A 20932-nucleotide genomic window follows, 5' to 3' on the forward strand; every position below is an offset into this window, starting at 1 on the left:
ACGCCTCTCACACACGCAGCAAACACTCTTGGGGCGGGGCGCTCCTTCGAAACATTCCAGGTTGTCCACGTTTGCGTTTTCGGGCCCGTGGACGGATGCCAGGCGTCAGACCTTTTCCTCCGAGGCTTCAGTCCGCACGTCATCTCTGCACCAGCTAATAGAGCCTAATCCGTTATTAATATTTTCCCAGCGAGCAGCCTCCCCCCCCGACTCCTGATGCGATGCTCAATCTGCAATCACAGCCAATTAGCCCACAACAGCCACTCTCGCTGTTCAGTTCGGGGTCAACAGTTAATCACGGGCTGAGACTTGATAATGGACCTCTGCTCATGCGGGGCAGCTCAAGTGTCGAGATGGGCAGATTAAATGTTACCTCGATTAGACGCGGTCTGACTCGCGCTTCTACGAAAAGGACAAAAAAGATTGGCCGTGATTTCGGTAATTAAAACCGGCTCCAGTCCCTCTGCCATGGAAGTCAAGGGACTGGAGACAGAACAGAAGAACAGCTGATAGATTGTCTTTCTTTTTGTTTGTCCCCTCCAACATGCTTTAAACTGAAACAAAAACGGCATCTGATGATTAAAACGGTCCAGATCAGGAGTTCTAAATGCATTTGTTGACAAAAGGAGATAAAGAAAAAAGGTGAAGACGACACTGGAGAAAGAGGAAATGCTGAAAACGGAATTTCAGACTCGTGTTGCTGCTCTACAACTACTTTATAGTTTGTATTTCCGATATCACATTCAAAATGCACATTTCCACCCAGTCAAAGCACTGCAAACATCCTCGATAAGAGACACTTCCAAATGATGCCTTCAGAGCCTCTACTGATGTTTTCTTTGGCAACAGAGACCTCACATAATTAACAATTATCCTCTAAAGTCCCACTAAACTATAGTGGGACAGATAAAGACATGCACGAGTGATCACAGTCCCAGAGTCTCTTTGGGATCACATCCATAAAATAAAAAACAGCTTATGCAAGTTTGCGCGAGGCTTGTCCAACGCCGGGGACGAGTGCATCTGAAGCAGGCTAACGGAGGGACCTCCTCCCAGTGACGCCTGGGCTTCGTAACATCAGTGTTTCTTCCAGGTGGGGGCCGCGACGGGACCTCTGGAAGACCTCTCCACGATTATCAGCTCGTCTGGGTTGTCACGCGCCCGATAATGCAGCAGAAGGTCCTGGATTGCCCGCTCTTCAATCTATGAGAACCATGTTAAAAAACACGTCAGTAGTGGGGGGAAAAAGTGATCTGGAGGGGGGGGCATCTTGTGCAAAGACTGCAGTCACAAGAAGACTCCAACCACCCCCCTTTAGCAAACAGTGAAGGCAGCTGCTGGGATTAATGGGAGGAAACGTGCTGCGTGGTTTCCATACATCTGTGAAAGAATGCCAGCGTGCACGGGCATGGCGGGGTACCTGGATGAGAGCCAGCGGCTTTTCTCGGCTGCGGATCAGCGCGGCTTGCTGCTGCTTCTCCTCCTCCACGATGGAGGCGAAGGTGACTGTGGAGGGCAGGGTCGGGCTGCCCACCCAAGGCCTGAGGGGGACAGACGTCACAGAGGGACAAGGGAACATGCACGGTCACGATGGATGTTACAAAGACAGATTCCACCCCCGAATCGCTGGATTATGAGCAAAAAACACCAGATTTTTCCAATCACGCTCCAGACGTATTTACAAAGAAACAATTTCCTATCATAACTTTGCTAACTGATAATAAACACGTGTGCACACTCACCAATAAAAAAAAAGGATTTATTGGCCAAGCATTACCTTCTAATGCACTTATGTCTTCTGTTTGTTTCTGTTTGCATCTGAATTTGTATATATTTGTATACTTGTCCGCATTTGTTTAATTCAATAACTGTTTGTGCAGCACTTTCAAGCCACCCTGTGTTGTACTTGTGCAATCTAAATAATTTCACCCACATGGATGAAATACGAGCTCTGTAAGAAGACACATTTCCATGATGAATATTTATAGTGCTAGGAATAGATCCCCGTATTTTCCTAATCCACATTAATTCACAACAGATGTGTCCGCATGCGAGAGATCACATTATCTACCTATAGTCCCTCTCTTGGGTACGCGCGGGTGAACGCCCGCTCCGTCCCCGTGCGCCATCTCGGATGGCATTTTTCTTGTGTAATTAACAATTTGCGTCGGTTTACATTTACCGCGTTAAGTCGTTTTTGACCTTTGGCGACACAGTTATTGCCATCGACGTTGCCGGGGACGACGGCTGCACAAGGGAGATGAGGGATCGGCTATGCCACTCAGTGGAAAAACAGTTGTGTATTAACACCATTTAAAGCTGGTCTCGACGCCGATGAGGACGCGTGTTGAGGTCATATGGAAAATGGAAGCTGCGTTTGTGGGTGCAAATGGTAAAACCTGTGGAAATGTTCACTCAAGACACACAAGGGGGAAAAATATCTGAGGCTGCTGACAGTGAACTCTCTCCACACGTCGAGGAACCTTAAAGCTTTCCCTTCTGCGCAATCCATTGTGCCGTCAGGGCTGCCCTTATCAATACCGATTACCATCGCTAGCTTTGCTCCGGTGACTCACACCGCTGTTTGACACCTCTGACACCTTTTCCGTTTGCCAGGAAACTGCCCAGATAACTGCAGAAATACCCCAGGTCATTTCACCTCATCAAATGAGAGTTTTTGCATCTGGTTTTTATATTCCTCCCCCCCCCAGTTTAGCTAAAAAAAAAAAAAAGCTACTCTACATTCATGAAAACCTGTTGCGTGGTGGCTTAAGTATAAAGACATTTGTGGAGCAGAGCTCACACTGTTTGTGATCGCTGTGTTTGTCCAGCTGTCTGCGGGCAGGTCACCTCAGCTGTACTGGGTCACTTTGACAGTGTTGTGGAGGTTTAGGTCAATAGTCTTCCATTTATTTTTTTTTAACTTTCCTGGGAAATCAAACCTTCATGAATGTCACTTACGATCTTTGTTTATTCCACAATTTTCTATTCAGAAATTTTCTTAACCTTTTCAAACCAGAAAATGAACTTAAAGCTATTAATGTGATATTTTACTTCTTTGAAAGGCAAATGCAGTTTTTTTTAAACTGGTGAAACAGTGCCACCTAGTGGGAAAGCAACAAAATAGCGTAGGAGCGGACACGCACCCAGCTGGTCTCTCTGGTTCGCTGCCCTCCTCACATTTGAAGGTGACCACCTTCCTGGTTGATGGAGCAGGAGCGGCAGAGGTCCCCTGGGAAATTCGACCCCTCTGGAGTCCCACTTGTCCCGCTCTGATCGAATGATTCTCCTCCTCCTCCTCTAGCAATGCTCGAAGTGAGCATGACACCGGAGGAGATTGGATTGGTGTTGCCCTGCAGAACAATGGAAGAGTAAATATGCACAGCATATAAAAATCAATCCAGTATAGAAGTGGAAAAATTACTACAAATACCACAAAATTAAAACCAAATACCGAATGTTAATGCCTAAAAACATCACACTTAACAATTAAAGCAACAGTGGAAACTAACAAAGTTAATATTATAGCTAAAATTATAATAAAAAACAATATGTTTATAAAATGATATAAGCAGGGCTGACATGTCGGTCACTCACCAGGCCTTCCCGCTGCTTTTGGAAGGGGCGACTGTCTGGGTTGGTTTGGATATATTGGATTCCACACTGGCCTCTTTGTTGGCCATGGCCAAGATCTTCCTCTGTTTTTGGGACAGTTTAGCAGGACCAGGGGAGTGCTTCATGCTGGCAACGACACAGGTAAAGGTTTCTCACCGACACCGGTAAAAGGAGGCAATGATCTATGTCACACCTTAAAGACATCTCACACCTTCCAGGGCTTTTAGGAGTCAGGCTCTGAAGAGAGTTGGCCTCCATATCCATGATTGTTCTGAGATCCAAGATTGGGGGTGGACAAGCAGGGCTGCTGATTAGAAAACCACAGACACACAGATGGATTTTCAGGATAAACCCTGCCATTAAAAAGAACTTTTCAATGCAAATGATCTTATAAATTGTGGTCAAGTCTCACCGGGGAAGGACTTTGGGGACTGGCTTTGGAGCCGAATAATGGGAAATAAACAGCTCATCCTTCAGGGCAGGGGGGGTGTTGGGGGGTGTCTCTAACCTATGAGCAAACGTCTTGAAAAAAAAGACAAATATTTTTTCATTATTTCCAGCAGCGTATTCTTATTCCTTTACGCAGCCCCCCCATCATTCATCATAAACATTGACCTTTTCAGTAGCCAGCATATAAAACTGTCAGCAATTAACCTCAGTTTTGTCTTGGGAGATGGGTGACTGAACATCTCTGGGACTCCCAACCCCCATGCAGCTCCCCTCCGAGTCGGACATGAGCAGCTCCTGCAGCGACTCATTAGAGTTCACCTTCTCTGACTTCACCATGGAAGGAGAGATCACTGACAAGAGGGGAAATAGTTTTATTAACACAATGGGATTCTTTAAAATACTGAGGAATAATGAGAGGATAGCTAGCCTTCAAACATGTATGCTGTACCTGCAGCAGGGGGACTCTGAATGATATCAGAAAGCGTGTAGCCACCAGAGCTGTCAGAGCGCCGCCTCGGCTTCTTTTTGGCCTTTATCTTGGCCTTCTTGAACTGGATTTCCCTGATAAAGTCATAGCATTTTTTACTTGGTAGAATGTAAACACACGTGTATCACATTACACCTTTTATCAGACCTTCTGAGGTCAGACATTAAAGTGGTTGTATACCTGAAGGACTGGTCCAACTCTACTTTGGTTTTGGAGCTGAACACAGAGTCCATGTCTTCATCTTCATACGCCTTCAGGTCCGGAGCACCAATGTATGGAGTGATGATTCTCCTTTGCATGGCAGGAATCTAAATAATAGAAAGGACCGGCTTCATTCAAATTGAAACACATGAACAGCATCACAAATACTTTATGTGTGACAATGCACACAACGGACATTAACGCCCAAGTCAAATTTTTAATTTCCTACAGATTTCAAGCCGAGGCGTGCGCTGCATTATGTGGGAAATGAATCCAGCAGAGATAAAAAAAATAAAATAAATCAAGAGTAAGGGAACAATAGCGATTGTGATTCGGGGGAATGGTGACTCACCGTCCTCCTATAGGCTGCAGAGAGCTCCACAAGCACTTCATCCCTCAGAACATCCAGTGCTCTGACAGCAAGACATAAAAATAGGCAATAAGGTTCAGGAAATTAGAAGTTATCATTTTCGTTACATCCTGCTTGTGAAAGGTCTAGCCTGAAAAACATTTCCACCCCCAGGATTTCATCACATTAACACCGCAATTTATTTAGCAAGCTACATGTTGTGTTTTTAATTATAGGAACTATTGTGCAAGTAATCAAAGAAATAAAAGGGTATTAAAATATTCAGAGACATTGGGTTAATTGTTTTATTCTCACTTTAACTCCAGCAGGGCAGTTATGTTGAGCACAATGAACTGGAAACAGGAGAGTTTGAGCTGTTGGGCATTGTACATGGTGGCAAACTCCAGCAGCTCTGCTGCGTTCTTCAGAGTCACTGTGAAAGAGCCCAGAACGTAGCTTAAATGAGGACGTGGACAAAACGCTTGAAAGATGCAACTGTGTCTATAGTTGTTCTAAAATACCATTTACAAACCAAATGTGCTTCTAACCTCAAAGCCATAACTTCAACTTATACGGGTATATCAGCTAAGACTGGCTGGAAGGACATTGTGAAAGATAAACCTACGGTTCTCAGTAATGACGACCTCACACATCTCCTTCAGCCTGGTGATAAGCAGCTGGTCAGCCACAACCAACACATTGCAGACAAACTCTACGTTCAGGGACTCTGAAGCAAAAACATCAAGCAAATATAACAGCACATAACACAGAGCACTTCAAGATTTGTTACATTTTCCTGGGGGATTACCTCTAATGGTAGGAGACTCATCCGTGTAAATATATTCCAGGATGGCCTGAAGAACCTCTGAGCTCGTTGGCATCTCAAGTGCAGTACATGCTGTGGCCTGAAGGGGGAGCAACCCACCCTCTCAACAATTACAGTTCTATACTTAAAAGTTGAATTAATAAAATTAAATAAAGACCTTGCTCACCTCAATCCAGGGACTTCCAAGCATACTATTAAAGTATTCTGAAAGGTGGAGAGGGGAAATAAAAATTCTTTCTCCCTTTACTAATGCGTATAAATAGATTTGTGCCAACATGTCAACTACTTACCCAACCTTGCACAAAGGACACTTTTGTGGCAAGGGAATTCTTTCCCATCTTCCGATTTCAGAGTCACATCATGCAGATAGGAGCTGCACAAACGCAGAACCAGACTCATCAGAAATGTTCTTTTTGTACGAGCTCCCGCAGTTCACATCTGCTTCTCTACGTACCATTTCTTCTGGTAGAATTTTGGCTTGTTGCCACTTTTCCTGTTTACAACATTGATCTTTCCATTTTCATATTTGACTCCATCCAGTCTGCCAAACAATAAAGTAGGATTAATATGAAATGACATTAGCCTTAAACCTGCGCTGATAATTGGTGGACGCTCTCACCGTGCAGACAGGCTCCCAAGGCCCAGCTTTTTTGCAATGGCCTGTAAGGTTTTGACTGGGTTTGCCCCACCCTCGTTGGCCTCGGCCTTGTCACCTTTGCCCCCTTTTGCCTTCTTGCCAGGTTTAGCATTCCTGCTCTTGACCTTGACATCTTCTTTGGCTGCAGTGGGAAGAGACCGATACACCTCCAGGGCTGATCGGCCTCTCACATTCAAGTCCTGCAGGCTACTGATAAGTCTTTCTTCGTTCGATTCCTGGTCAAAGCAGATAGTCAACATAGTTTCGATTAAATAAACACAGTCCTTCAATGCATAGCTGCATAGCAAATAAGTATACAGGTTTGTTTTTGTTTCCCCACCTTGGTTTGCCCCATCTGGGCCACTGGGACTCTGGGCTTGGTTCCGTGAACTAGCAGCTCACACGAGTCAGTGTAGATGAAGTCCAGGGCATATTCCAACATATCTGCAGGAATATTCTCCAAAGCAATCAAATCACAGCCCACAGCATCTTCGCTCTTCGTTGCTTCTTCCCCAAGCTCCTCCCCGATCCCGCTGTGGTCCGACACAAAGAGTTTCCGGAAGAACTCGGACCTCATGGACAAGATGTACTTGTGGGCTGCAAAGGTGCGATCGCCGGCTTGGAGGGTCACATCATGGATGCTGTCCATTTCATCTGCTTCCTCGAGGAGTTGCCCAAAATTTTTGGAGAAGGAGGATGGAGAAATGATGGGAATCTCACACAAGCTGGATTGAAGCCAAAAAAAAGTTTTCATTAATTTAATACAGAGAAAAACACAGCCATGACTACAACTGGATTAATAACAATTATTTCAGTAAAGAGAAGAAACATAAATAACTCAACCACACAAGATAAACTTGCATTATGCAACTTCCAGATTAGTGTGCCCACATTAATGTCTCCAAAAAAATATAGATTTAGTAAGGAAAACCTTCTTTAAGCCTTAATATAATGCAGTCTTAAGAATACTAAACACAGTTATGACCTTATTTTGAGTATGAAATGAATGTTTCATTCATCTTATACAACATAGCGTTTAGCTGACTTGGACTACCAGATCTATCAAGTGTCTTAAAATATTTATTCCACTTTATTATTTTAATACTTTCATTTTGTAAGTGTAGTGTCAGGATGCTTTAACACTGTGTGCAAAGCAGCTCCCACTTGAAATACCATTAAAATCATGAAAGAAGAGCTCCTACTTTGCTTTGGGGTCTGACTGAAGTGCTCCAAAATTTCTTCCTTTAGAGTCCATGGTGACGCTGACAGCTCGGTGGACATGTGGCAGCTTCTCCAGCCGGATTCTTTCAAACACCGTTCCTGCTTCTGAATGACCACAAACCTCCACACTGACTTCTGAAGAATTTCAGAAAGCAAAACAGAAGAATTTAATCATAGAACAAACAGCATTTTTAAGCTTAAATACCCTTGAAATTAAAGTAAATTAAATAAACATCTACTCATTTTAAGACTTAAAATAGTTGCAAATCGTGGATTTCATGACACGTTCTTGCCCACCTTTCTTCTCCACATGTTTCTTGTATTCTCCTGCCCACACACCGCTGAAGCCCTCCCCCTCCTGGGTCACAAACATCATGCCATTTTTGCTGAGCGCAACGTCTGCCATGAAAACCTGACGCCCATACGCCCACCGGCACTGTCTCACCGAGCTGTTGCAGGACCGCCAGCAAAACACCTGACGGACATGGCGAAATGGAGGAGGAAAGGCAGCAAAGGTCTTAGTCACTTTCTTTATCTGCAGGGCTGCACACAGGATGATCTGATTTGGGGTTGTGCACATGTATGCTCGCACCATAAGCTAGATATCTACTGAAGATGAGGCATGTTCTCTTACCCTTCCAGCTTCATCTAGAGCCAGAATGTCCACCTTTTCCCCTCCACCGTCATTGAGGATCTGTGGAGCAACACGATGGTTGAGGCAACCCCCGCTAACCAGAATCTTCTTGATGTTGAGCTGCCTGAAGAAACATCAGACACAGTTGTGTCAGCAGATCAACATCTGGACCTGTTCATTCTATAATAGAAAAAACAATCCAAATCCTAAAAACGATAAAAAAACAAAAAACAGATTTAACTGCTACAAATGGGTGAATATGCAGTGGAATCAAACTGAAATTACAGTCAATTTTCCTTGCCGCCTGGAAAAACAAAAAGCTTTAATTGCATGCCATTTATAGTTTCTTTACATTCCCATTCACCTTGAGACTATTTTTTTGCACTGGTATTCAGTCAGCAGGTATATGTCGCCCTTCTCCGTTACAACTACGGTAGCGCCGTCGCTCGCCGCTGCCATAGCTATGGTGACATCCTTGTGGTGCAGGGCTGAGACCTGCCGGGGTGCCGTCACACACTTCTCCCCATTAGGATCCAGCAAGTAACCTGGTGATTAAAGCACAACAACATCGAAAAGTATTCAGAAAATTAAAACTTTGTTGAAAAGTCAAACGCAGACTTTCTCATCACTGATAATTTGATAATTTGGCATTTTAAACATAAAGGCTGCCATTGACAACACTGGAAAGATATTATCTTCTTCATACAGAATATGTAAGCATGCATCTACATAATTCCATACAGTAAGTTATGTAACATTACCCAGCTGTCCTCCATTGAGGCCCATTGTGTAGACAGCCTCTTTGGTCCAGAGGACAGTATGAAACCTTCCAGCTGCAACTCCAACAACACTCCTGCCTTTCAAGGTCTTAGAAAACACCTGGATATACACCCATTCGATTATTTGCTCTGCGTTTGAATGAAAATACACATCCTACTTGACAAGTACAAATGTTGCTCTCAAATTCTACCTGTTTGGGGACATATGCTGAGGCTGGAGGGGGAGCAAGGCCCAGCTGGTGAAAGGTGTTGAGGCCAAAGGTGTAAACGTAGCCGCCTTCTGTCAGCACCACTGTGTGGTCTTTAGCAGCTGCTATCTGGGAGCAGTGATGAGAAGTCAAGCCCTCCACCATCCGAGGAACCTGAGGAGGGAAGCGAAGAGAAATGAAATTGAGACGAAAAGCAGACTCCACCTAGAATGTCAGGATCCTGTAAAAGTCCACATGTTTTCCATCAGTTTACCGGGGCCAAAAAAAACTTAAACTGTTATATTCTCACCAAATAAGTCTGTTCATCTCCATGACCAAGTCGTCCTCCCTGTCCATGACCACAGGTAAACACTTGGCCTTTCTGAGACAGAAACACAGAGTGGAACTTGCACAGCACCACCTGTGAGGAAAAAGTGGACACCACAGTAGAATTTGCTCTGCGTTTTAGTTAAAAACACACATCCTATTTGACAAGTACAAATGTTTCTCACATTAGTGTTGATGAAAGCTCCAGCCCTTGAGACATTACCCTCATATCAGAGGGCACCAAGCATCACTTTCCATGCCCCTTGGCCAAGCACTCATGTAGTGACAATAAAACACTATGCCAATAAAGGCCGGGGCACAAGTGGAAATGTAAATACCTCTATTAATAATAGATCACCGCTCTCAAGCTGGCAAAAGAGAGCAGGGATGTTTTACCCAAGTGCCACAATGATTCAGACACTGGCACACATGCACACACACCAGTGTCGCTCACTTAATTAAAAACCTGTCATTGCAGAATTAATATTTAACCTTTGGCACCCACTGAATTGGAGTAGGAAGACAAAGACGATACGGTGTGCAACTGGGTCGCTGTGTGGTCATGAAAACGGATCCATCACTTTCACCTAATCGACTTTATAAAATTACTGTGCATCAGAACAAGGGGCAAAAAGCACTTTTGAATTTCTTGGCGGCTGTAAATCTACCACCCGGTCAAGAGCCTGTGGTTCGTGCGCAATTTGAGGCTCATTATGCTGGTGTCAAAGGCAATATTACTGTCAGTGAGCACGATATTTTGAGTTGGACATGAAAATACCAACAATGAAGTATCTTGTTTCAGATCTGTAGCATAAAACATGCCAGACATCTGTAAATGTTGAAATCAATCCAAACAAGCTCATTTACTTAATGAATTGGTTGAACACAAGCTAAACAATGCATATCTTCCTTTGCTTTTATCTTTTAGAAGAGGCCAGGTAACCGTGCACAGAGTGGCTCAACGATGCCACAAATGAAGATGATACAGGAAATTACAAAGCTAATCAGCCCTGACCACATCAGCAGCTTCTGTTTGTCTCAAATAAGTGGTGTTTATTTCCCCCCGTGATACACCCACACAGGTCAACAGTTAACCAAGAGTAGCATGCCCAGCAGTATAATGTTCCAGGATTGTATGAAACAAGTGATTAAATTCTTTAAGTATCATTATTCCATTCCAAAGGTTTTCTGTGAATATATGCGAGTAAACCATGTGTGTAGTTCATAAAAAAAAAACACCTTATATGATTGGTGTTTTATCCAAAATTGTATAAATATATATTATAATATATATATTAATACAGGACTCGGGGGGAAAAGAGTGTTTTGCTGGGTTTACCCAGGTGGTAAGGGCACTCTGCCTTAAACTATAGAAATACTAATATAGAAATACAAGCTATTACTCCCTGGAGAGCTGATATAATAGCAGCGTGTTATTAACCAACCTGCTTGATGTAAACTCCCGTCCTGGCAAAAACATCCACCAGCTCAGGGTGTTGTCGGCTCTCCTGATTACCGTGCCCGAGACTGAAATTAGTATTGTTTCCCCATGTGTACACCTCTGTTGGGTCTGTAATGAAAAAGCAAATACAGTTGGAAGCATTGCCTCATAAGAGCTGCTTTTGAAGCTTGGCGTGAGGCCACTTTTGGAACATTTGGGATTACTCTGAATCATGTTTTGCCCGTGTAAAACACAAGCCTTCTCAAGTAAATAACCACATCAGACACATGTAGGGAGAACTAAGAATGACCCTTTTACATTCAGAAATTCGAATAATAAATCAAAATATATAAACTACAACATTTGACAATCATCTATGAATCTTGCTCCAAGTGTGGATGCAGGATGTTTAGTATCCTACCCAGTTGACTCGGAGTACAATTGCATGCTTGGCGTTCTTACCGGCAGTTTTGAACACAACATGAGATGGTCGGTCCTTCATTGTAATGTCTAAGACGGAGAGGCCCTCCTTGTCGATGGTGGACAGGAGGCCGCCATGCTGTGGGGAAAAAGTACTATTATGCACTGGTCCATTAAGCGATGCTTTTAACCGCCCAACCCAAAAACACACCTTGATCAGTGATATGAGACAGTGAATCTGTCCGTAGAAAGCACTACGATGTAGAGCAGTCCAGCCGGATTCCTTATCTTTCACCGTCAGGTCAGAATTCTTCATCTCCAACAGCCACTCTAAAAGGGCTTTTTTCCCCATAGAAGCTGCCATATGAAGAGCAGTGCGACCGAAGTGATCGCGCAAGGTGGCTGCATTGTGGCAGTGCGATGACAGGAACAGACGCAGCTGACCTTCAGAACCACGCGTTACAGCTGCCACAACATCTTCCGCGTGCTCACGTGAGCGGCATTTGGCGGTGCATTCTGGTGCGGCCAGATTCATCCTGGCCGCCACTAAAGCCTTACAGTGAACCTTTTTCCCTTCTGTGTTGCAATGTTCGTCTGGAAGGCCACCACCCACAGACGAAAGATATAAACCATAAGAAAGCTGCCCTTGAAGAAGCCTACATGCATTGACAAAAGTACAAAACAGTTCAGAGTGCTAGAATTGTGCTTGTGTTGAGATTCCACCGCACCCTAGCAACTCCAAGAACTTACTGCGGCCCGTTACACTACAGCATTTCAATCAACTCTTGAACACAAAAATAAGGTGCTGATTACAGACAAAATCATGATGATACAAAATGTATACAAAATAGTACAGATAGTTTGAAAAAAAATAGCTTCTCCTCTGTATTTTCTTCAATAATTTATACAAGGTAAGAAAACCACTATCATCTAACCTTCCAACAGTCCAACCATCAGATATGAGGGGAAACACCCCTTTCCCCCCAAAATCCTTTTTTATTTTCAAAACTCCATAATTGTAGAGTGAACCTGTGGGAGATAGAAGTGGTAAATGTTAGAATGTTACAGATTTGTGTGGGAGACACAGTGGTGACAGATCAAAATGGCACAAAGTATGCTGAGCTAAAATACAGACGGATCAGAGGTCAGCTGAGTTGGCAGGATTTTACTGACATCTGTCTCGCAGGACTATGTAAACACAATGTTTTTATGTAAAGCCCACATGTATGTAAAGTTACTCTGAATATATTTACACATGCTGAACATGTAATGGGAAGGGTCAAGTTGATTAAATATCAGGGTTATGCAAGAGGGAAAACCAAGCCCAGATGTTTAGACCATGAGAACTGATCTATTTAGAACAAGACTATGTCATATGTCAAAGTCTCAAGTCTGTCTGCCGACAAATAAACGCAGAAAAGGCAAATCTAAATAATCTATGCAACTTTTAAAAAAATACGCCTGTTTAATCGACGGTGTTGGTGGCTAGCTCAAATGACATATCTCCAGCTTACGTTTGCTAACTCTTTTGCTGCAAATGAAATTACGAAATGCAATATTTCTCACCTTCCGTTAGATAAAAAAACAAAAGGCCACAGAGCGAGTTGCACTAACGACGAATATCCACTGATTCATAGCTACGAAATGTGAAAAGGGATTTCCAGAAGAGCAATTTTGACAGGACCGGACGTCTGAAACCCTGCAGGTTGAGTAAAAGCCGCTGACCAACGTCGAGACTTCTGATTGGTCGGAGCTTGTACATCGCCGCATTTCATTGGTTAAATCCTGAGAGCAGTCGAAGCTCTGTTGCTGCGCGAATATTATCATGGCGGCTTTTAAAATATTTATTTATTTTATGGGTCATTTTATGTAGAAATTATTCATTGGAACGTTTGAAACAGCAACATTGTAACAATCAAATTATCATTACAATAAAAAACGTGTTTCCATTATACAAAATAAAGTGTAAAAATGGAAAGTAATTTAATGCCTCATATAGACATCATCAAAATCCAATCATTGAATATAATTTATTTGATAACAGACATTATCTCACTAAATTAACTAGAACTAGAGGAGAAAGTCGTTCAGATTAGGAATAAGGATTAAAATTAAGCACTGCAGTAGAAAATTTCACTTCAGCCAAGGCCCCCCACTAATAAAACCACTCAAGTAATTGTCCAAAAATCAAGAAATATACAGACCATGTAAGAACAATTCTAGAATTTGCTAAAATGATGTTTGTGTTTTTTAACTGAAAAGTTAGAAAGAAAAATAGGAATGGGAACATTTCATCAAACAAGCATATAAATAACATGTGCAAACATTTGCGCCATAAATGCAGAATGCATTACTGATTTGCAATACTAACATGGATGTTTGTTCTTGTTTTTGGGGAAACCAATACAGTTAAAAGGTTGTTTTTTTTCTAAATCTTAATGAGGCAACTTTTATACCAATTCCAACAATGAAGTATCTTGATTATTGGTCCAACACGAAAAAATATACCCAAACGCCTAAATTCAATAATAGATCATGACCTGAGATTCCACGTGCATGGCTCAAACATATTGTGAGGATTCTAACAACAGCCGAATCATGATTTTCTCCTTGTCTTAGATGTTGCACAGCCACTGGCTGTTGAACAGCAGCAGGCAGACTAGACGCCCCCGAGGAAGCACTGAGAAAGATTTTACCACAATTTATTTGCATTATTTTAAACGGGGGAATAACCAGTGAAGCCTGCCACGGTTGGCTGACAAGATGAGATGTTCCTGAAATTACTTGGGACGTCACCAGACCTCCCTCAGGGATGCCTATGAGTTCTAACCACCGGGCCAAGCAATTATATCACTCAAAAACAGACTCCTTTTCAACATTACATTCATTTTATTAACGTTGTGATAAATACAATTACGGTATTAATGGGAATAACGGTTTTTTATTTTCCTAAAAGGAAAAGTGAATTTAAGCCTAGACTAAAGTTGCTGTCGTTTTCAACTCACCCTCTCCGTCCACAGGATGGTACGGTCCCTCCTTCTGCTGGAAAACGCCGTCCTGCTCCTACGTTTAGTCTCCTCCTTACACTCTGGAAGTGCGTTTGCATTTCATGGCCTCTTTGGGGGAATCACCACGAGGGCTTTTTTGCGCTTTCCCCCGTTTTACTTCGGACATAAATGTTTTGCCGGAGTCATAAAACATTGCGTGTGTTTGCATAGAACTGTGGGCCTTGGGGAAAAGGGAAAAAAAGAACGGATAAAACGCACAAGTTTGCAGGCTTTGTTCATAATATCTTCTAATGGAGCTGTGCGCTCGTCCTAAGCGAAGATGGTGTGAAGAGGAGCTCTGTGGAGTTTGAGTTGTAGGTGAGGAGATATAAACGTGTTTTTAGAAAACGAAACAGTTGGAAAAACTTTGGCGTGTGCCTCGCGGAAGAACAAGGCGGCACGGGTAGGGCTGAATTTTCATCCAGGCTGTCTTTACGCACGGTCACCGAGATGCGCCTGTTGAGCTCGACGTGCGGAGAAATCCGACGGAGGGGACTCGGATCTGCGATATTCCATCTACTGGTCGTACTGGCCGTCTCGCTGCCCTGCCTCAGCTGTCCGGACCGGTGCGTGTGCTCTTCACAAACTGTGAAATGCCAAAAGCAGGACTTGGACTCGATCCCGCACTCTATACCGAGCAACACCAAAATTCTGTTCGTGACGGGAAACAACATCTCCAGTATCAGCGCGGACTCTTTCCCAAGCCCCCTGGAACAGTTAACTGATTTGTATCTCAGTGGGAATGAGATCCAGTCCGTGGATTCGGAGGTATTTGATAACTTGCCAAACCTTGTGCGGCTGGACCTGAGCAACAACAACATCCAGGAGTTCAGCGAAAGAGCTTTCCCTCATAGTAACTCGCTGCAGGTCCTAAACCTCAGCAGATCTTTTCATAATTATTCCCAAACAAACGACGTCTTGAACAACCTTCTGAGCGGAAACCTGGCTCACCTGACGGTTTTGGATCTCTCCGACAATGACCTTTTGGTCCCTCCAGACAACATGCCTGCCAGCCTGCCCAGCCTGCTCACCCTCAACCTGCAGAATGCCTCCATCGTTTCTCTCCGGAACGGAACGCTGACACTGCCCCTGTTGCGTGACCTCCACCTGCAGGACAACCGACTGAAGAATCTTCCCAGCGCCATCCTGTCAGACTTCAGCCTTGCACCTGAGCTCCACATCCACTTGTCGGGGAACCCCTGGCGCTGCGACTGCTTCATTGAGGACATGGTGGCTTGGCTGAAGAACTCCACTCAGGTCGTGGATGCGCAGAACCTAACCTGTGCGTACCCCGGGGTCCTGCGGCGCCAGGCGCTCCTGCATCTTCAGCAGACCCGCCTGAAATGTGCGGGGAACATGGAAGGCGTTCTGGAGACTTCTTATGTTTTCCTGGGGTTGGTGCTGGCCCTGATTGGTGTCATATTCCTGCTGGTACTCTACCTGAACAGAAAGGGTATCAAGCGGTGGATGTACAACATCAGGGATGCATGCAGGGACCACATGGAGGGGTACCATTACAGGTACGAGATAAACTCTGACCCACGTCTGGCCAACCTCAGCATCAATTCAGATGTGTGAGAGCGAGAGAGACACTGTCCGTCACTCGCAGTGCAATATTAGATGACTCGTACTGTTAAGATTTTGCATGAAAGTCTTCCTCCCTTCCCCAAGATGCTAGTCAAACTTGAAATCTCTCGGGGCTCCTAATTAACTTCTCTCAGCCGCCGCAGCATGTCCTTTACGCGCCTGGCAGCCGTGATGTCAACTGCGTTTCTTCTGTGTAACCTTGCATGGACGATGAGTGAAAGGTTTCCTTTGATTAGCAACGGGAATCACAAGGAGCGACGTGTTGTATTTTTAAATTTTTCGTTCAAGGATAAACGTACTCTGACTTTTAATTGCAGGGTGTTGTGAAGCACTCTGGCTCGTCACTGCATCTTTCTTATCGTGCCTCTGCAGAAGTGATATGCCGCCTGTTTATGAGTGTGTTCATTTTAAAATGTGAATTTATGATGTGATGCTTAGATTCTAGTTCACACTGCAATTTTTGGACAATGTGGACATGATGGCTCATTTTCTGTGAAGCTAAATAAAAAAAAAATTAAAAAAAAGCAAAGCCTGTGGACTGCTCTGATGTCTTGACCTTGTATTTCATGAAAGAGTCGTGCGAAAGCTTTGAAATCATAGAAAGTCCTTCCTGTGCTTGAAAATGAAGCAGACAAAAGGTGCCACTTTAAATCTGGTTCCTGCTGATTTGAACAGCCATGAAAATCCTAAAAAAAAAAAAAAAAAAAGTATTATGTCACGTGACTGAATAAGTGTTAGAAGCTGGCGCTGAGAATTGTTCTCTCTGCAGGTCCAACTGTTGCCAGCAATTATTACCTGTCCAATTCACTTCCTGTTGTGAATATGATCAAAATATGTCTGTGAACTGCAGCCAATAACGGCATATACTCCGTCTTTTAATAAATGCCAGTGGTAAAAACAATGAATAAATAGTATATATGTGTAGCACCTGCCATTGAAAGCAAATGTAACATAGTTCCGGGGTGCACAGAGGTGTTACTGACACTCGAACGACACTCATTAGGCTTTAGAGAATCTTGGAAAATTGTTTTCCCTTCAGCCTCTCCAATTAATTCACATCCTGTTTTTCATGCGTGCAGTTAAAATGGAATTTAATATTTAATATGTGATGTCCTTTTGAAGAGAACAGCAGCCATGTCTGGCAGTCTAAATTAATGAAGAGTTTGTTGTGTCGGCGCGCAGGAATGTCTCTGAACTCCTCTGGCCTTTTGAAGAACGACTCGACGGATGATCATTTCCCCTCCAGCTTCCCGCGCTTTTGCAGCGAAAGCACAACAATCTCTTCACTAGTCCACCTCGCAGTGGCCCGCAGCCGCGTTCTGCTCGTTGCCTTTGTTTTTTATTCTATTTTTTGCACCTCGCAGCAGCACTAAGAAGCAAATCGGGAACAGTTGTACAAGCTACACCAAGACCTAATATGTAATCAAATATTTCCCACCATAAAAGACACCATCATCCTGAATTCTGGTCAAAACACTTTATTTATCCCCGAGGGACGATTAAAAGACATGATGCATAACAAGAACGTGTGACACTGTGAATATGGTCCACAGTGACCCACCACAAGTGCGTCAGAGTGAGGAGTGGCATTTCTACTGTAGTTGGCTGTGCCCACCATTTTTACTGTGAAGTGAAGAGGCTGTTTCACATGTTATCTAGTGTGGCGCTTTGGCTGGTGCTAAAACTCTGCGTGGCTCCTGGCGAACACGGCAGCTACCCCATGGGCTGAAGGTGTGTTGTTACACCTTCTTTTTTTCACACTCTTCTTCCTGAAGATCACTCCAGGAGGCAGCGTTGCCAATTTCGGAGACGGGAAGGGTGGATCTGATTTCTGTTTTTTCTGCATGTTTGTGCCTCAGTGATCCGTCTCCTAGGCCGGGTTTCAGCCTGTTAGTGGGCTGTTGTCAGCTGTCAATTCCTCACTGTGTTTTTGGGATCAATCAGTGTATCTGTAGCTGTTCAGCAAGTTCACACACAACGATGAGCCGTTTAAATGAACCCTGAAGGTTATAGCGCACATTAGACAGAAAAATGGAGTCATTAATACGTATAAAGTAACATCAGAGCCAGGGATCCAAACAGATGATCAGAACCATGGTGCAGATAGAACAAATGTTGTGACTCGGCATTTTTTATACAACTGGATAAAATGGCTTCCACATTAGCCGTGTTGCGATGTTACATTCACTCCGAAAAGGAGCAGATGACCTGCTTATGATCGTGCAGAGAGGGAGGAGAAATGCATTGGTTATACTGGGACACAGAAGAGAGGTTTATACTGGGACGTGGACTGGAGGAAACAGGTTTGTGTAAATCAACATCTATATGCTTGAGATATCAAATGCTGATCATTTATTGATCAGTATCAGTAACTACTGTAGTGCTCATTGAGAGATGAGGTCATCCTTCAGTTCTGTTGGTTATCTAAGTCTTTGATGTCAGAATATAATCGCAGCGAATCTTCAGTACAACAGAGTTTAAGATGAAATAATCGAAGAGAACAGACCGCAAGCATCAAGGCGACTTTAAGGTGAAAGTTCATCACTTCAGAGGAACTGAAAGAAGAGGCTATTAAATATGAACATGTGAGATGGGAAATCTAGAGTTGGACAATCAGATGAAAGAACAGTCTGTGAAATTTGGAGACTTTGAAAGAAGTTATGAGGGAGAAATCCAACACCTGGAGGGGGAATGGAACACAGCAGCCACCACAAGGGAAGACGCTGAGAGAGAAAGTCCAAGTACTGAAGGAAGATGATTAAAATCTGGCTATGATGGCTGGAAGTGATGGGAAAATTGTTCAGGAGCTCGAGGAGGCCAATACGAGGCTGAGCCAGAGAGAGCCAATCTAGGAGGAAAAAATCCATCACATGGAGACTGTAGATGGATCTCATTCATTTCTACATTATGCATGTATTTTTATGACATTTTTACTGTATATATTTAAACCTGAATCTACTGTTGCAGGCTCATTTTGAAAACGGATGATCTCGCTTCACACACCAGTCCCCCGGGTGAGCCTTCCTTTCCTCTACATCCCAGGAGAGGCATTCAAGTGCAAGGCTGCTCACCGCCTAACGTTTCCACGGAGACTGTCATAGAGTAGGGCTCCTCTTAGCCCGCTTGTGCAGATTTTGTAGTGAGGAGCGACGTTTGCCCGGCCATGCCTTGGGCCCCAGTTGACAAAGCAGGTGTGATTAAAGTGGGGGAACAAAACAGAAAGGAGAAGGAAAGATGGATGCTGTAAAGAAAGAAGAGCTGCATGGTGGAGAGCACTCCTCGTTCGGTTAGCTTGGCAACACCGCTGCTCTGCAGTCCCTTTGTGCTTGTTAAAAGTCTCTGAGCACCTCTGACATCTAAATGGCTGGCGGTTGACTTACGGTCTCGGCTGAGGTTCAGGGACGGCTTCCTGGACCTTCTCATTTGGCTGTTTTGGCTGCCGTCTGAAGATCTTTTCCAGACAGGAACCGGACGGCTCAGCTTTTATAAGTTCCTGCTGACTGGAACGTTCATTTTATTGCATTTGCTCTCATCTGAATGTTCCAGAGTGGTATCTCTCTACACAGATGTGGAACCTGACCTCATTTCTTTTATTACATAACAATCTGACACCAGTTATGGACCCCAATAATCAGATGATTGGGATTTACACTCATGTGGCGCTGTTGCTTTCCCTCAGGCACTCTTTGACCTTCACACGTGAAACTGAATATCTGAAACGTTCTGTGTGCTCCTGCTGAGGCCACGACAGAGTGCACGCTGACGCCACTCCCTCCCCTGTCATGGCCACATTTATTGAGCCACGTTTAATATGCCAGAGCACTTTCCTCCTGTTGAGAGACAGACGGACTGGCACGTTATCAGATTGCCCGAGCGCCGTAATTACATTCAGCACGACGTGCTGCTCTGCTGCTCCACAAACACCTGGCAAGCTGCCCCGGCCGCTGACCTTTCCACTGGAAAAAATACACATGGAGATGGCAGCTACAGGCTGACATTCTACTTTTTATATTTGGGAGGAAGAAAGCAGCAAAACTTCCTTGCGCCACTCTATCCTCCCCTGTAGAGGTCTTGGCTTCTGTAATGTGGATTGACGATGCTACACGTGAGCACATTTGTGGTGCTCTGCCTCGTGCTGAGCCACTCTGGGCTTAATGAACAAGCGGTCTCCTGAACGAAGACGGAGCTGCACTCAGTCACATGACTGAGGGGCAGATGCAAGACTGAGGAGATTCACGATGTATTTTTCTCCAGGTTTAAATGTCGGATAGCGTAAGGTTGCTAATGTGGAAGGTTCAGTCGAGGTTGCAGGTTTGTTTTAACTGAATGTTGAGTAAGTGCGCGATGCACCAGGAGCTAAAATGTTAATAATGTGCCGACCTTTCCCGAGTGACCTTTTCTATCGTCATACTTGAGAGAAGGGGTTTAGTAACCTGAATGTTGCTGTTTATGCTGCTTGAGATTCCCCCAAAGAAAAAAATACACGCCAGTGTGTGCAGCTGTTCACGAGTACATAGATCTGCAGTTGAGCTTCTTGTGCTGAAGACATTCCATTCATCACTGTCTTCTGCAAGCTTTAATGTCCTAAAAGCCACTCTTTGTTCGCCATAAATGTTGAAACGTTGCCTCTGAGCCCTGCAGCTCATGGCCTGTCACATGTGATTTCTATGTTGATTTCTCATCACTGGCGGAGTTGATCAGTGACGCAGCCTCAGAGAGAGTT

General features: G+C 44.0%; 2 protein-coding genes across 6 annotated transcripts; one reads left to right on the forward strand and one right to left on the reverse strand.

Annotated features, from left to right (window-relative positions):
* Nucleotides 1-697: 697 nt before the first annotated feature.
* ibtk (inhibitor of Bruton agammaglobulinemia tyrosine kinase) lies at nucleotides 698-13304 on the reverse strand. Of its 5 annotated transcripts, none has more exons than XM_057044750.1 (29): nucleotides 13142-13304; nucleotides 11787-12604; nucleotides 11618-11714; nucleotides 11160-11284; nucleotides 9698-9808; nucleotides 9391-9561; nucleotides 9182-9299; nucleotides 8785-8965; nucleotides 8421-8544; nucleotides 8084-8261; nucleotides 7768-7918; nucleotides 6906-7290; nucleotides 6548-6801; nucleotides 6383-6469; nucleotides 6219-6301; nucleotides 6095-6132; nucleotides 5911-6007; nucleotides 5728-5829; nucleotides 5418-5535; nucleotides 5106-5166; nucleotides 4733-4860; nucleotides 4514-4626; nucleotides 4270-4415; nucleotides 4028-4137; nucleotides 3809-3922; nucleotides 3598-3741; nucleotides 3147-3353; nucleotides 1421-1541; nucleotides 698-1203 (listed from the first exon to the last, which is right to left on the reverse strand). In XM_057044750.1, the coding sequence occupies exons 2-29, from the start codon at nucleotides 12108-12110 to the stop codon at nucleotides 1078-1080; spliced, it is 4014 nt and encodes a 1337-aa protein (XP_056900730.1). In that variant the 5' UTR covers nucleotides 12111-12604; nucleotides 13142-13304; the 3' UTR covers nucleotides 698-1077. The 5 variants fall into 5 exon arrangements, with proteins under 5 accessions (XP_056900730.1, XP_056900733.1, XP_056900731.1 ...); XM_057044753.1 differs by having other exon boundaries at nucleotides 3827-3919; nucleotides 7768-7921; XM_057044751.1 differs by having other exon boundaries at nucleotides 3809-3919; nucleotides 7768-7921.
* Nucleotides 13305-14631: 1327 nt separating this feature from the next.
* On the forward strand, nucleotides 14632-16738 carry tpbgb (trophoblast glycoprotein b). The gene has a single exon (XM_057045702.1). The coding sequence runs from the start codon at nucleotides 15073-15075 to the stop codon at nucleotides 16198-16200; it is 1128 nt and encodes a 375-aa protein (XP_056901682.1). The 5' UTR covers nucleotides 14632-15072; the 3' UTR covers nucleotides 16201-16738.
* The last annotated feature ends 4194 nt before the right edge of the window (nucleotides 16739-20932 follow it).

The sequence above is a fragment of the Takifugu flavidus genome, chromosome 10 (genome assembly GCF_003711565.1).
Source record: "Takifugu flavidus isolate HTHZ2018 chromosome 10, ASM371156v2, whole genome shotgun sequence".
NCBI lineage: Eukaryota > Metazoa > Chordata > Actinopteri > Tetraodontiformes > Tetraodontidae > Takifugu > Takifugu flavidus.